Source organism: Humulus lupulus, chromosome 3 (genome assembly GCF_963169125.1).
Source record: "Humulus lupulus chromosome 3, drHumLupu1.1, whole genome shotgun sequence".
In the NCBI taxonomy this organism is placed as follows: domain Eukaryota; kingdom Viridiplantae; phylum Streptophyta; class Magnoliopsida; order Rosales; family Cannabaceae; genus Humulus; species Humulus lupulus.
In genome coordinates, this window is record NC_084795.1 from 262,817,977 (window position 1) to 262,833,184 (window position 15,208).

The following is a 15,208-nucleotide window of genomic DNA, read 5'->3' on the forward strand; positions in this document are numbered from 1 at the left end:
ATACCTAAATAAATAAAAGAAAAAATATTAATTAAATGTGAAAAAGATTTTATCATTTTAATATAATGTTTATTTATTTCCATAATTGTTAATATCTCTCCCTTGAAACTAACGAAGCCCCTAAGCACGAGTCAACAAGTTGAAGCTCTCCAGTCTCCCTCCAAAAATAAGTAAATTGTGTTTTTTTTTAAAAATGATTTTGTTTGTTTTAATTTTTAAATAAATTTTCTTAAAAGAGATTTTTATTGTTCTCTTTCAAAAACAAAAAATTATTGTGTAAAACAGTGCATTAAAATACCGGAGCAAAATAACAAACTTAACAATCCTTTTATAAAACCTCTTCTTCCTTCTTCAACTTTCCCTCTCAAGACACTAACTTCTCAATATTCTTTCTCTCTCCCTCTCTCTACAGCGCTCATCTTCATCGGAAGATGCCTCAAGTGGATTTGGAAACTTTAGTCTCGGCTTGTGCCGGCGGCGGAGGCTCTATGGATCGGAAAATAGCCTGCGAGACACTTGCCGACACCGGCGAAAAGCCTCCGGCGCAAGACTCTGGTGAACCTGAAGTACCTCCGGATTTTCCTCCGGAGTCTTTTTGGCTCTCGAAGGATGCGGAGTATGACTGGTTCGATCGGAATGTTTTCTACGAGCGAAAAGAATCGCAGAAAGGAAATTCACACTCGACGAACCTGAATCCGAATTTGAATCCGGGATCGAACTCGAACTCGAACTCGCAGCGATTCTCCATGAATTTGAAGTCGAAGGCGGCGATTATCGGTCTTCCGAAGCCTCAGAAGACGCATTTTGTCGAAGCCAAAAATCGAAAGAACTGTAAAGCCGGGAACACGAGGCTTTTCCCGAAGCGATCTGGATCGACCGGGAAATCGGACGGCCCGATGATCGAACCGTCGTCGCCTAAGGTCTCGTGTATGGGACGTGTGAGATCGAAGAGGGACCGGAAGCGTCGCTGGAAGAAGAATCGCCAAAGATCGCAGAGATCTTCCGAACCGGCCGTGGAGAAGGTCAAGCCGGTCGAGAGACGGAAAACCGGATTCTTCGCGACTTTCCGCGCCATGTTCAGAACTGGTTGCCGAGAAAAAACAGACGACGGAAGCTGGAGGCCAATTCCGACCTCCGGCTCTCCATCGCGGGAGAGCGAATCGACGAGAAATCGCGATTTCTCGGGGGTTGATATCGACGCGCCATCTTTCGAGTCGCATCCGAGGCGGAGTGTTGAAATCGACGCCCCCGGTTTGGGCGGTATGAACCGGTTCTCGTCTGGCAGAAGATCTAGTTCTTGGGTCGGTGATTCTTCCGGCATCCACGTGGCGTAATCAGATTTGTTGAAAATAGTTTACATGCGGCGGCGATGGCGCGGGCCGGTGGGACCCGTTGGAGCCAGGGTAGTTGAAAGATGGTCGTGATTGGCAGTCTGTGTGGGACCCGCTTCCATTTTAAATTCTCGTTAGGTGACGTGGCACGTTCAATTGACGGTTTACCCACGCTTTCATTAACGGTAAAAAGAAACTAAGATTCCAACGTTTACGTTTACGTTTCCATCATTTTTTTTAATTTCTTTTTTAAATATAAATCAAGAGCTTTGTAAATAGGATAAATGTTTTTGTTCGAGTGCACAGTTGTAAATTTTCTATTTTTTAATAAATAATCTTGTAATTTTCAGATTTTGAGAATTGGACGAAAGGAATATTTTGCATACAAAATTATTATTTGTGATGACCGCAACTTATGGAGTTTATATATATATATATAAATTACTTATGGAGTTTATATATATATATAAATTAGCTGGGCAACAATATTAATTTATTATAAGGAATTTTCACCGAAAAATTGGGGATTATGAATATCCAAAATTAGTCAAACAGCAAGTCTTGAAAATCATGTTATCTTCCAAATTTTGAATTATTTTTTAAACAAATATTATGTTCCTCTAAGCTTATCTCAATGTTTACAAGAATTGTATGTGTTTGCTTAAAATTCAAAACTGGTTTTCTTAAAGAGGTTAAGTTATTGTTAAGCTCATCTCATAATCTTTTTTTTTGACACTAATGCTTATTGATAAAATATCGTTTATTACATCGGCCACAATACAAGTAAACTCATCTTACAATTTTACTAAATTGTGACTCTAAAAGAGAAAAATTAAATATTTATACAAATTAAACTTATATAGAAATGAGAAATAATAATAATAAGTTATTTCCAATATTCTTTAATAATTATGGGAATGAATTATCGAAATTATTTTAATAAATAATGCAAATACAAACGACGTGCAATATTTTTTATTTATAAAATTTATTAATTATTTTTATTAAATTTATATCATTATGATATAAATTTTAAATAAATAAAAATATTATATATAAAAATATGACATACATATATTATAATAAAAATTAAACAAAATTATAAATACATTTTTTTAAAATATATATAATATATTAACTTTTTTAAATATAAATGATAATATTTTTAATGAAAATTAACATTATGTATTATATATTATCGTTATAATAATATTTTATAATATTTAAATTTATATTAATATAAGTATTAAATATCAAATTTTGTATTGAATATTATTATAATAATATATTTTAATCATTATTTATAGGTAAATTTAGTATTTTTAGTACATAAATTAACTCCAACTTTAATTTTTTTTTAAAGTAGTGTGTAATAGAGTTATAAGAGATTTCTTTCAAATTTTCAGCAAATTCTAAATAATTTACGATCACAAAATCATGATTCAAATAGTCAATTGCACACAGATATAAATATCGAAACAAACACACATGTGTTAAGCTGTTTGAATTCTAATTTCGATATCCTAAATTATTCAAAATTTCATAAAATTTTGTGGGAAGTCTCTTATAATTATAAAGTTACAATTTATTCATATTATGAAAGCCAAAAATACTATTTCTACAAGTACTGATTAAAATAATAATGATATATATATATAATATTTTTGTTTGTATATGCATCAATTTCAAATATAATATCTGGAAATTGCCCTTGGGTAATTGGGATGGGGCCATGTTTAGAGTTGGTGCCTTTGACAACAACTTGGTAGCAGTTAAAAGGCCATCATGAATAATTTGCCAACTAATCTAAATTGTAATTTTGTTGATATACGTTTCAACGAAAAAGACTACTCCATTAATCAACAGTTATTTCCCCCTAAATTAGTCAAAAATTGAAGGAAAATATTTGGTTTTAAATATTTTCCAGTCATCCATATCTTCTTAATTACTTCTAGGTTAGTCCTTCATTCTTTACCATCCTTACAATTAATACTTAGCAAAAAATCTTTATTTCATCTAAGTCACATTAGTTATTGTTATTTAACCTATTATTATCATCTCATCTCATCTCATCACGTAATTCTATTATTATCATTTGTTGGAGGTTTTCAAATTAGCATAAAAGATTGATAATATATATGCTTGGCAGAGGCTTGTGGAGCAGCTGCGCCTATTCCTGGTATGGCTTGTAACTTTATAATGACTTTTTTTGTTTTTTTTTTTTCATGAGGTATTTACGTATAATTTTGTGAAAGAAGTATTTTTTTATCTTCCGAAACTGTTAAAAATATTTGTGCAATAATAAGAAGAAATCTTACAAGTTTGGAGAGATCAAATTAGAGAATGGAACAAAACGTTTCAAGCTTCTAAGTATATTTTCGCATTTGCTTTGTGTGATACACACAAAGACTTGAATTATCGTGGAAGCGATTTGCTATACTGCAAGTCATAAACAATCTCAAACGAGAGTGGGAAAGTAACGTTATTTAAAGCATATTAGTATGTGATTCGAGTCTCCAAATGCGACAATTAAAACAATTATAATGCGTTATTTTTCTCATCCATGGAGGCTAATTCTACTGCTACTATTATCAAAATGATGAACCCAAACATAGTGTGCGGCTAGATCAATTTGATGACACTAATTGTCAAGAAAATTCATGCTGTTGTATGTTAGTTTTACACAAATGTACTCTTTAATTTCTCTTAAAACAGTTGCAGTCTGTAACTAATGAACTTCTTTAATAGCTCCTTAAATTCAGTGTTGAAATAGTTTCAACTTTGAGTTTGTCTCTTAACAAGGAAAACCTTGAGCTGGATGTAGCCTTTGTAAAACAATTTTCCACTTGATCAAAAGCTTGTCTCTTTCCTTTGCACCTTTTCTCTTACAAGGTAGAGATCCAACTCAATGTGTTTGGTCCTAGCATGTAATACTTTGCAGCCAACATTACAGTAATACTTTGCAGCCAACATTACAGTTCTCAAGATGTCACACCAAACAATAAGGTCTCAAGGTAAAGTAATCTTCAATTACTAAAGTGACGATTCGATCCATGCGAGCTCGACGGCTCTGTTTGCTGAACTTCTAAACTTAGGCTCAGATCTTGACAATGTTTGTTACTTCTTTGATTGCCAAGCTATCAAATTTGAACCCTGTTGTAAATTAATTCAACAAACAGATTCACCTAAGTACTTGATTGATCAAAACACACCAAAGACAAGATTAATGAAAACTAAACAGATCAATTCAACAAGAATATAAAATTAGAATTCAATGAAAGAACAACACAGAATTTATCCTGGTTCCGGTCCTAGAGATCAATTTGATCCCTGGCCATACTCCAGCTGAGAATCATCATCTCGAATCCACTATAAAGAATCTGAACTTGTACAAACACCAATGACAAAGAATCTCTCAAGCTCACAGCACTCGAAGTTGGAAGAACAGTCTCAGTTCTTCCCCCAAACCCCGAGTACACCCAAAGTTCTTAGTCACAAAGAACTTGATCCTCTCTCTAGCAAGCCTTTTTAAACTCTGTCTCTCTCAAGTTTTTATTACAAGTTACAGAACCAAACAAAAATAAGGGACTAAAGCTATTTATAGATCATAGCTAAAACAAGACTCGGTAACAGTATTTAACTAACTTTCTATTGTGAGCTGAGTTGGTTAAAGTAGTTGATCTTTAGGAGGATTAATTACCACAAATTCCACCTTGATCCTCTAAAGATTAACAGTCCCAAGATTGATCTTCAAAGATAATGATATACTCTAAGGTTTTCAACAAATTCCAATGTTTAGCAAGCTGAGACAATGTTTCAACTTGCTAAGAGTGAGAACCTTAGTTCCCATGTCTGCAGGATTGTCACTTGTGTGAACTTTCTCTAGCTCTAGTATTTTGTCTTCTATCTTTTCTCTTATCCAATACAGCCTGATATCAATGTGTTTACTCTTCTCATGATAAACTGGATTTTTACACAAGTGAATTGATGATTGGCTGTCACAAAAAATAGTTCCTTTGTCCTTCAAAAGCTTCCACTCTTTTAGAATTCCTTGTATCCAAATTGCTTCTTTAAAAGCCTCAGTGGTGGCCATAAATTTTGATTCTGTTGTGGACAAGGCCACTTCTTGTTGTTGTTGAGACTTCCAGTTGATGCAGCTCTTGTTTAGGACGAATACATAAGTTGTAGTGGACCTTCTGTTGTCCTTATTAGATGCATAATGAGCATCTACATAGCCATTTAGAAACAACTTTCCTGGATCTCTTTCATATATCAAACCATACTTGGAAGTTCCCTTTAAGTATCTCAGCAACCATTTTAAAGCATTCCAATGTTCAATGCCAGGATTAGACATGTACCTGCTCAGTATACTCAAAGAGTGTGCAATATCTGGTCTGGTGCTGACCATAATGTACATCAAACAACCTACAACTACATGATAGGGAACCTTCTCTGTTTCCCTCTTTTCGGCTTCAGTTTTTGGACATTGGTCATTAGACAGCTTGAAATGACCAACCAAAGGTACTGCAGTAGCCTTAGAAGTATCCAAGTTGAACTTCTTAATTACCTTTGTAATGTAGCTGCTCTGAGTTAGAACCATCTTGCCTTCTTTCCTGTTCCTTACCACCTCAATGCCTAAAATCTTCTTCACTGGCCCAAGGTCTTTCATTTCAAACTCAGACTTGAGTTTGTCCTTAATGAATTTGATCTTGGTTTTATCCTTGTTGATGATCATCATATCATCAACATATAATAATAGAAAAACTGTGCTTGATGTTTCTAGTTCCTTATAGTACAAACAAGAATCAAATTTTGACCTGGTGAAGCCAATTTCTTGAGCAAAGAGATTGAACCTCTTGTTCCATTGTCTTGGTGATTGTTTTAACCCATATAGTGACCTTTTAAGCAAGCAAACTATTTCTATTTTACTATTTTTCTCCTGAAAACTGGGTGGCTGCTCCATGTAAATGACTTCATCTAGAAAACCATTCAAGAAGGCAGTCTTAACATCTAACTGCTCAACTTCAAGGTCCTGATGTGTAGCAACAGCAAGCATCATTCTTATGGTCTTGTATTTCACCACAGGTGAGAATATATCAGTGTAATCTATTCCCTCAACCAGTGTGAAGCCTTTTGCCACTAGTCTAACCTTGAATCTAGCTGGCTCACTTGCTGCCATGCCTTCCTTGACCTTAAAGATCCATCTATGTGACACTATCTTCTTGTTGTGTGGCCTTGGCACCAGTTCCCAGGTTTTGTTCTTCCTTAAGGATTCCATCTCTTCATTCATAGCAGCTAGCCATTGCTTCCTAGATTCGCTTGTAACAACTTCTTCATAAGTTGTTGGTTCTGACATTTCTTTTGGTTGAACTGTATCTAAGGCATAGGCAATAAGGTCTGCTTTAGCATATCTTTTAGGGGGGCTTATCTCTCTTCTAGTCCTGTCCCGAGCCAACTGATAGTCTCCCAACTCTGTTTGATCTACCTGATCGGTTTCTTGTTGTTCCACCTCAATTTCAGGTTCTTGAATTGGTTCCTCTATTTCAAGTCCATCAGTTTGTGAAGTAGCTTGATCATCTGATGTTGATGTTATTATTCCAAACTCAATTTCAAATTCATCTAGATCTTTCATGTCTTTGATATTTCCTGCACAATTAGAAAACACACCCTTCAAGGCTTTCAAGTGAATAAACTCATGTTCATTAAAAACTACATCTCTAGAGATAACAATCTTAGGTCTTCCATTTTAAAATGTACACAGTCTATATCCTTTCACACCAGTTGGATAACCAAGAAAAATACATTTCATAGCTCTAGGAATTAGTTTATCTTGTTTTTGGTGAGCATAGGCAGTGCAGACAAATATTCTTAAGTGCCTAAGACTTGGTACTTTACCAAGTAACATTTCATAAGGTGTTTTCAATTTCAGAACCCTGCTAGGACTTCTATTTATTAAATAGCAAGCAGTAATCAAAGCCTCCCCCCAAAAACTTTTCCCCAATCCAGAGCTAATTAACAAGCATCTGACTTTGTTTAACAAATACCTGTTCATTCTCTCAGCAACACCATTTTGTTGAGGTGTGTGCTTAACAGTTCTTTGTCTAACAATACCATACTCAGAACACAACAAGTTAAATCCAGTGTTAACGAATTCAAGGCCATTATCAGTTCTTAACACTTTCAATTTTCGATCATATTGAATTTCCACCTCAGTTTTCCATTCTTTAAATTTTAGCAAACATTCATCTTTTGTCTTAAGTAAATATACCCAAACATATCTACTAAAGTCATCAACTATAGACAGAAAATAATGTTTACCTAAATGAGTTCCAACCTTGTGAGACCCCCACAAGTCAGCATGTACATATTCCAAGGGTCTCTTTGAATTATGTGTTGCAACAGTGAACTTTAATCTGTGATGCTTTCCCAGTATGCATGCTTCACAGAATGGTAAAGAGCTTGATTTGAAACTTCCCAACATGCCTTGCTTGTTTAATTCTGTAATTCCTTGTTCACTCATGTGCCCCATTCTCTTAAGCCAAACCTCCATTTCAGATTCCTGGTGCTTCACTGTGTCTGCTTCTGATGACAGGATTGTTTCACCTTGCAGAATGTACAACTCATTCTTCTTTTCACCCTTCATCATAGTGAGAGACCCCTTTGAGATTTTCATCAATCCATTCATTGACTTATAGCGGAAGCCTTCATCTTCCAGGACACCAAGTGACACAAGATTCCTTCTTAACTCTAGGATGTGTCTAACATTGTTCAACATTCGAACAGTACCATCAAAGTGCTTAATTGCCACTTTTCCTATGCCAATAACCCTGCACGAATTGTCATTACCCATTAGTACAGTGCCACAATTGACTTGTTGGTAATCAATAAAATTTTCAAGGGTTGGGCACATATGAAATGTGCAACCAGAATCAAGAGTCCATTCTTTAGTGATTCTTTGATCTGAAACCATGTACATGTCACCATCAGAGGAACACTGGTCTGCATCTTCAGCAACAAACACATAATCTGGCTTCTTTTCCTTGTCTTCCTTGAGTTTGTTCTTAAACTCAGTGCAGAACCTTCTGATGTGACCGAGTTTACAACAAAAATAACACTTTCTGTATTTGTGATATTTTCCCCTAGATTTTGATCTTAAATGAGATCTTTGGTGTCCTCTGGATGGATCTCTTCTGGTCTGATCTCTTCCTCTGGCCAAGTAAACTTCATCCTTCACCTTGTCTTTGTTCAGCTCTTGCTCTTTTGATTTAAGAGCTCCAAGAACATCTTCAAGGGTAAGTGTATCTCTTCCATATTTGATCATGACTCTTAGTTCTTGATATGCTGCCGGTAAGGATCGAAGTAAAATAACAGCTTGACTCTCTTCATCTACACTGTACTTCAGATTAGCCAATCCAATAATAATTTGATTAAAAGCATCAAGATTATCATCTAAAGACAGATTAGAAACCATTTTAAAACCATATAAAGATTCTAACAGATTAATTTTGTTAGTTAATGAAGGTTTCATATAAAAATTTTCGAGTTTATCCCATAACTCCCTTGCTCTCTTTAAGTTTTGAACCTTCCTTCTCACTGTATTTGTAATGCCCTGAAATCCCTAATGCAGTTTAATGGTTGGATTAGTAGGCCGGGAGGGCCATAATTGATTTATTATGCCATTAAACTATTATATGCATGTTTATGTGAATTATATTATAATATGATGTTAAATGCATGCATGTGGGTCCACATTTCATTATAGGGGTATTTTGGTAATTTGGCCCGTTGAGGGCGTAATTGTGTATTTTCATGCATTTTGATGAACTATTGTTGAGGACACATCATAATTTGGATTTGTTCGAGCCATTCGGCATGAGACGATCTTTGAGTGCAAATTAGCGATTTAGTCATAACAGTATTAAGTTCGGGGCTCGGGGTGAGTATCGGGTTATTTTGGTGATTAGAGCATTGCTGGGAATTAAAAGGTAACGGGATATGAATTATTGGTATTTGAGAATTTCGAGAATAACGGGAATTGGAAGGTGCTAATTATGATTAACGAAATAGGTGGAAATGACGGTTTTACCCTTGGGAGTCTTTAGAAACCTTTAAATGACCTAGGGGCAAAAGAGTCTTTTCACCATATGATATATTTAAGCCATTGAAGGCTGTAGAAGGTTGGCAAAAACAGAGTATCAAAGTTTTCTCCCATACCTCATTTTCTCTCCTTTTTCTTTTGGATTTTTGGAGCTTTTCTTGAGGATTCAAGCTAGGGAAGTGGATCTTGAGAGCTTAGGATTGTGTTCCACCATTGAAGAGGATCCTAATCTGAGCTTAAGGTAAGTTTCTAGCCATTAAAACTCTAGCTTTGCTCTATTTTTGGTTTGGTTTTCAGCTTGGTTTTCTAGATTGGTTGAAGGGAATTGATGGGAGTTTTTGGCTAGGATTACTTGGGTTGTGATGCCTAGGACATGTGTAGATGGTTTTTGGGTTCATTTGGGACTTAAAATGAGGTCTGGAAGCTTTTGGTTCAGGTTGGAAATGGTGGAGTCTAAGGGGGAAAATTTCTGGGCAAAACTGGCTGTGTGTAGCGCTATAGCGCCCACATATGGACGCTACAGCGCTACTCAGGGTGGATGTCCATCTGACTTGGGCACTAGGGCGCTAGTGGGGTAGCGCTACAACGCTACCCTGCTCTTTCAGATTTTGGTTTTGGGCATTTTTAAGGGTTTTTTGCTCGGGGTTTCAATCCTTAAGTCTCGGGATCGAATCTACTCACAGTTTGGGTACAATTCGGGATCCCAGGAGTGAGGTCTAGGTCAAGAACCTTTTATTGTTGATATTCATTAATGAAGGTTATAATTGTTTATGACTATGTAACCGCTAAGGAATCAAAAGGTCGATCGTTCTCAAGGGTCGTTCTGTTACTATCTCTCGCTCGAACCAGAGGTAAGAAAACTACAACCCATATGTGACATGCATGGTTATTCTTGAGGCATGTTGAATGTTTAAATGTGGACATTGATTGCATATCAAATGCTTAGCAAATCTTGCTCACTTGTGCATGGCACTGACTAAATAGTCAGAATTGGCGATGGTGTCAGTATTAACTGTGAAGCTAGGACTCATTAGTCAAGTTCGGCAGTAGTACTGAGCACTGGTCACATGGTATTGACTCATAATTCAAGGACGGTCTTAGCGTGTTTAACGCAAGCCGACAAAGATTAGATCTAATTGACATCTGCATTGAATGACTCAAATGAGCATTAATGCCAGACCGACCTCAATTTCGATGAAAACTAAAAAGCGCTTGTCTAGCCTAAGGCTAGTCACTTAGAGCCAGGGCCAGAGAGCCCCAGTGACGGTTTAGTCACATGGCTATGGGTGTTGAGCCCGGGGTGACTTACCCAATAGTCACTCATTTGATTAGAGCTAGGGCCAGAAGGTCCAAGTGACTGAATTGTCACATGGCAATGGGTGCCGAGCCCCGTAGTGGCTTGTTCGTCAGTCACTCATTATGGTTTACCAGAACCTCAAGTGTTAAATCACTCATATGATTAGAGCTATATGCTCCTTCATGGTTAACGCAACCACTAAGTGATATTCACTCATCTGTTCAGGGTTATAAGCTCTATATGATTATAATGATCATCATTTGATAATATTTATATGCAGTATTGAATTTTCTTGATGGGCTTTGGCTCATGGGTGCAATGTGGTGCAGGTAAAGGGAAAGAAAAGCTCACCCAGCCTTGAGTGGAGAGCTTAGGTTGTGATGTGTACATATGTGGCTGCTTGACCACCACGTCCAAGGAGTTTCTCAAAGGAACTAGGGGGTTTACCCTATTTTTGCCGCTTAGGTCGGTTGGTTGTAAATTCTAAACTGTAATGACCATTTTGGATTGTAAATAACTTGTAAATGTTTTTTTATGGGCTCATGAACAGTTTTATGCTTTAAATAAAATATATCATTTCCTTTTGATTGATTTTTTTCGCTTTAACGTATTAATAACACCTAGATGCACGTTTATAACCAAAGAACTCGATTAGCGAGTTAAGCACGGTTCAAAGTTCACAGTAACGGTCTTGGAGTAACCAGGGCGTTACAGTATTGGAAAGATGCATTATAATCGTATAGTAAGAAAGCTCTTCCATGTCTTCAATCTCCTCTTTCTTTAGTTTCTCAGAAAGTTCCTCCTTTGGCTTGAGTGATTTGGCAATCTTCTGATGAACAATAATTCCCTTCAAACTTTCCCTCCAAAGACCAAAGTATCATGTTCCATCAAACTTCTCAAGTTCGAACCTTGCTGATGTGCTCATCTTTGAAAATAGATCAATCTTGAATGAATCTTGGTCCATTCTTGCGGATCACTAACCTGGCTCTGATTTGTTGTAAATTAATTCAACAAACAGATTCAACTAAATACTTGATTGATCAAAACACACCAAAGACAAGATTAATGAAAACTAAACAGATCAATTCAGCAAGAATATAGAACTAGAATTCAATGAAAGAACAACACAGAATTTATCCTGGTTCCGGTCCTAGAGATCAATTTGATCCTTGGCCATACTCCAGCTGAGAATCATCATCTCGAATCCACTATGAAGAATCTGAACTTGTACAAACACCAATGACACAGAATCTCTCAAGCTCACAGCACTCGAAATTGGAAGAACAATCTCAGTTCTTCCCCCAAACCTCGAGTACACCCAAAGTTCTTAGTCACAAAGAACTTGATCCTCTCTCTAACAATCCTTTTTAAACTCTGTCTCTCTTAAGTTTTTATTACAAGTTACAAAACCAAACAAAAGTAAGGGACTAAAGCTATTTATAGATCATAGCTAAAACAAGACTCGGTAACAGTCTTTAACTAACTTTCTGTTGTGAGATGAGTTGGTTAAAGTAGTTGATCTTTAGGAGGATTAATTACCACAAACCCAAAAAAAATACAATAGCCACTAGTTGATCTTCTATCATCCAAATCTGTAGCCCATAATCAACAATCCTTGATAAGTGCCTCAAGATTCTTTTCACAACGCACTAATAGGATTGAAGGGAGCTTCCATAAATTGACAACCTTTGTTGACACTCAAGGCTATCTAAGGTTCGGTCACTGTCAAGTACTGTAAGGTACCAACCATTGACCTATAGAATTGTGGACTCTCTACAATATCACTTCCATAAGCTAATCATCGAAGACCAAACATTCATTGTTGTCATTTGAGGCTTTGCAAATGGAATTTGGCCCGAGCAAGAAAGTATTTTAGATACTTGGTTTGAGAAAGGTGATCTCCCTCTTCCATGTGAGTTACTTCTGATAATTATGCAAAGATTACAAAATCTATAGAACTCAAAGAGAAATCAAAATGTAAAGAGATAGATGAAGAGAGAAAATGAGGAGCTAAGTATATTGCAAAAGAAAAGAAAATGATCTCTCATCATAAAATAATTAGTCAAGCCTTATAAAAGGCAAAAGATAATAAAATAACATAAAAGACTAAAATAACCTTAAGATAATAACTCTAACACCCCCCTCAAACTCACGATGAAGCAGCAATAAGCATCGAGAGTTTGCCTACTAGAAAGTGAAAACGAGAAATAGAATGCGACTTAGTAAAGAAGTCAGCTATCTGTAAAGAAGAAGGAACAAAAGGCAAAGTGATAGTGCCAAGCTTCAGAAGGTGATGAGTAAAATGAAAATCAATCTCAATGTGCTTGGTGCATTCATGAAAAACTAAATTATGAGCAATCTAGATGGCACTCTGATTATCACAATACATAGGAGTGGGTTGAGAATGACAAACACCCATATCTTTAAGCAACCATCTTAACCAAACAATTTCTTTAGTGGTAGATGACATGGCGCAGTACTCTACTTCAGTGGAAGATTGTGAGACAACAATTTGTTTCTTACTTTTCCAAGAAATAAGAGAATCACCCAAAGAGATACAGAAACCAGTAACAGACTTCCTATCTGTGGGATCACGACCATGATCGGCATTGGAGTATGCACGAAGCTCCAAGGAAGAAGTTGAGGGAAACAAAAGATTTTGAAATATTGTACCCCGAAGATACCTCAAAATGCGAAGAACAGCTGCCTAGTGAATAATAGTAGGAGAGGCAACAAATTGACTAACAATGTGAACAACATATGCAATGTCGGACGAATGATAGTGAGATAAACCAAACTTCCAACAATAGTGCGATACAAAGCAGGATCATGCAAGGGAGTCCCATCAGAAGGAGAATATTGAACATTGAGCTCAGAATGAGTTGATGAGTCCGTTTTTAGCATAGTTTTAACATGTGTTTAGGGTAAGTTTGAGTCATTTTGGTGGAGTGTTATGCGGTATTATGCTTGTTTTGGTATGTTTGCAGGAAATAGGAGAAGAAAACGTGAAGTTTGGGAAATGACTGAAAAATCAGTTGAAATTGGAAAATTTGTGCTAAAAGTTGACAAGAAGAAAGTTGAAGACTCATTTGCGGAGTTAATTGGTTGTTTTGGAGTTTGGAAACAAGTTTTTGGAAGAATTAGAGAGGCCGCGACGCTTGAAGAAGAGATGCGGCGCAAGGGAGAAGTAGAGAGAATCAAGTTTTTGGAATTTTTGAAGGGTCGCGGCGCCTGAGGGAAGCGTCGCGGCGCTCGCTGAAGTCAGAGAAGTGGGCTGTGCTGGGAATAGAGGCGCGCCGCGACGCTTGGATGCTAGGGCCGCGATGCGTGTGGCTGATCGTGACTTTCAGAAGTGCCAAATTTGTTAGATATTTTAGGGTTTTTGTTTAAATACGTTTTAAGAGTTAATTATTCTATTCTATTCATAATTAGAAGTGTAGAGAAGTCATTAGAGGTAGAAGGAGAACACTGAAGACCTAGAGTTTGATTTCTTATTTTCTTCTGTAATCTCTTACTGGTGTTTATGTTTATAATTAATTTGATTGATTTCATTATGTCTGCTTTGAACTAATCTCGTTATTAGGGTTTTAGTGGATTCTTCTTGAAACTTTTGATCTCTTAATGAAATTTTCTTGAGTTTCTTTCTTCTGCTGTGGATTATTTATCATATGCTTAATGCTTGTGAATGTTTGATCATCATTTACATGTTTATATGATTTTAACCTATACTCTGAAAAGAGAAGGATAATTATGCTATAGGTAAATAATCACAATTTTATATTAGACGAAAGTACTTTTATGATTGTGTAGTTTAGGGATTATGTGTTTAAAGCCTGCAATATATTGATTTACCACAGAGATGTAGGAGATAGTATATTGTAGAGAATTATAGATCCTAACAAGACTATAATATATAATTGTAATCTGCTACCACAGTAGAATTAAGAAATCTTGAGAATTGGTTAGAAATCATAAGTGAATGGTTGATGAAGCTAAAGCCCTAACTTTTTGCATCTATTGAATTAAATCAAATTTTATCTCGGCATTTCTTTAAGTGCTTAGTAATTTTCTTAATTTTTAGTAATAATTATTTTATTTATCAATCTGAAATTATTATTTAAATCAATTAGAAATAGAGGTTAATTATTGGTAATTAATAGCAGTCTTCGTGGGATCGACACTTTACTTATCATATATTACTTGATTAGACCACATATACTTGCGTGTTACATTTTGGCGATCAGGAGTGGCAACTACTTTTGTATTTGTAAGACGAGCACGCTCAATGATGTCAGAAGTGTATTTTGACTGAGAAAGAAGATAGCCTTTTGGGGGAGAAGGCAACTTCAATACATAGAACATACCGAAGAGGACCTAAATCCTTCATCTTATGCTAGGAAGCTAATTGAGACTTTAACACTCCAACTCCATCTAAATCATCACCAGCAATGATCATATCATCAACATATAAGGAAAGGAGAA

The 15,208-nt window shown here is 36.0% G+C and overlaps 2 protein-coding genes across 2 annotated transcripts; one reads left to right on the plus strand and one right to left on the minus strand.

Moving 5' to 3' along the window:
* The first annotated feature begins 294 nt into the window (after positions 1–294).
* On the plus strand, positions 295–1,721 carry LOC133823919 (uncharacterized). The gene has a single exon (XM_062256772.1). The coding sequence runs from the start codon at positions 432–434 to the stop codon at positions 1,332–1,334; it is 903 nt and encodes a 300-aa protein (XP_062112756.1). The 5' UTR covers positions 295–431; the 3' UTR covers positions 1,335–1,721.
* An 11,364-nt stretch (positions 1,722–13,085) lies between these two features.
* LOC133825621 (secreted RxLR effector protein 161-like) lies at positions 13,086–13,630 on the minus strand. The gene is made up of 2 exons (XM_062258537.1): positions 13,520–13,630; positions 13,086–13,433 (listed from the first exon to the last, which is right to left on the minus strand). Exons 1-2 carry the CDS (start codon positions 13,628–13,630, stop codon positions 13,086–13,088), a joined length of 459 nt encoding a protein of 152 aa, XP_062114521.1.
* Between the last annotated feature and the right edge of the window lie 1,578 nt (positions 13,631–15,208).

Bases quoted from the DNA above. Each gene is read 5' to 3' on its own strand.
- LOC133825621 (XM_062258537.1), bottom strand. From the start codon at position 13,630: ATGCTAAAAACGGACTCATCAACTCATTCTGAGCTCAATGTTCAATAT. The intron at 13,434-13,519 runs GTTTATCTCACT...ATTATTCACTAG, and splicing joins GCACTATTGTTGGAAGTTTG to GCAGCTGTTCTTCGCATTTT.
- LOC133823919 (XM_062256772.1), top strand. From the start codon at position 432: ATGCCTCAAGTGGATTTGGAAACTTTAGTCTCGGCTTGTGCCGGCGGC.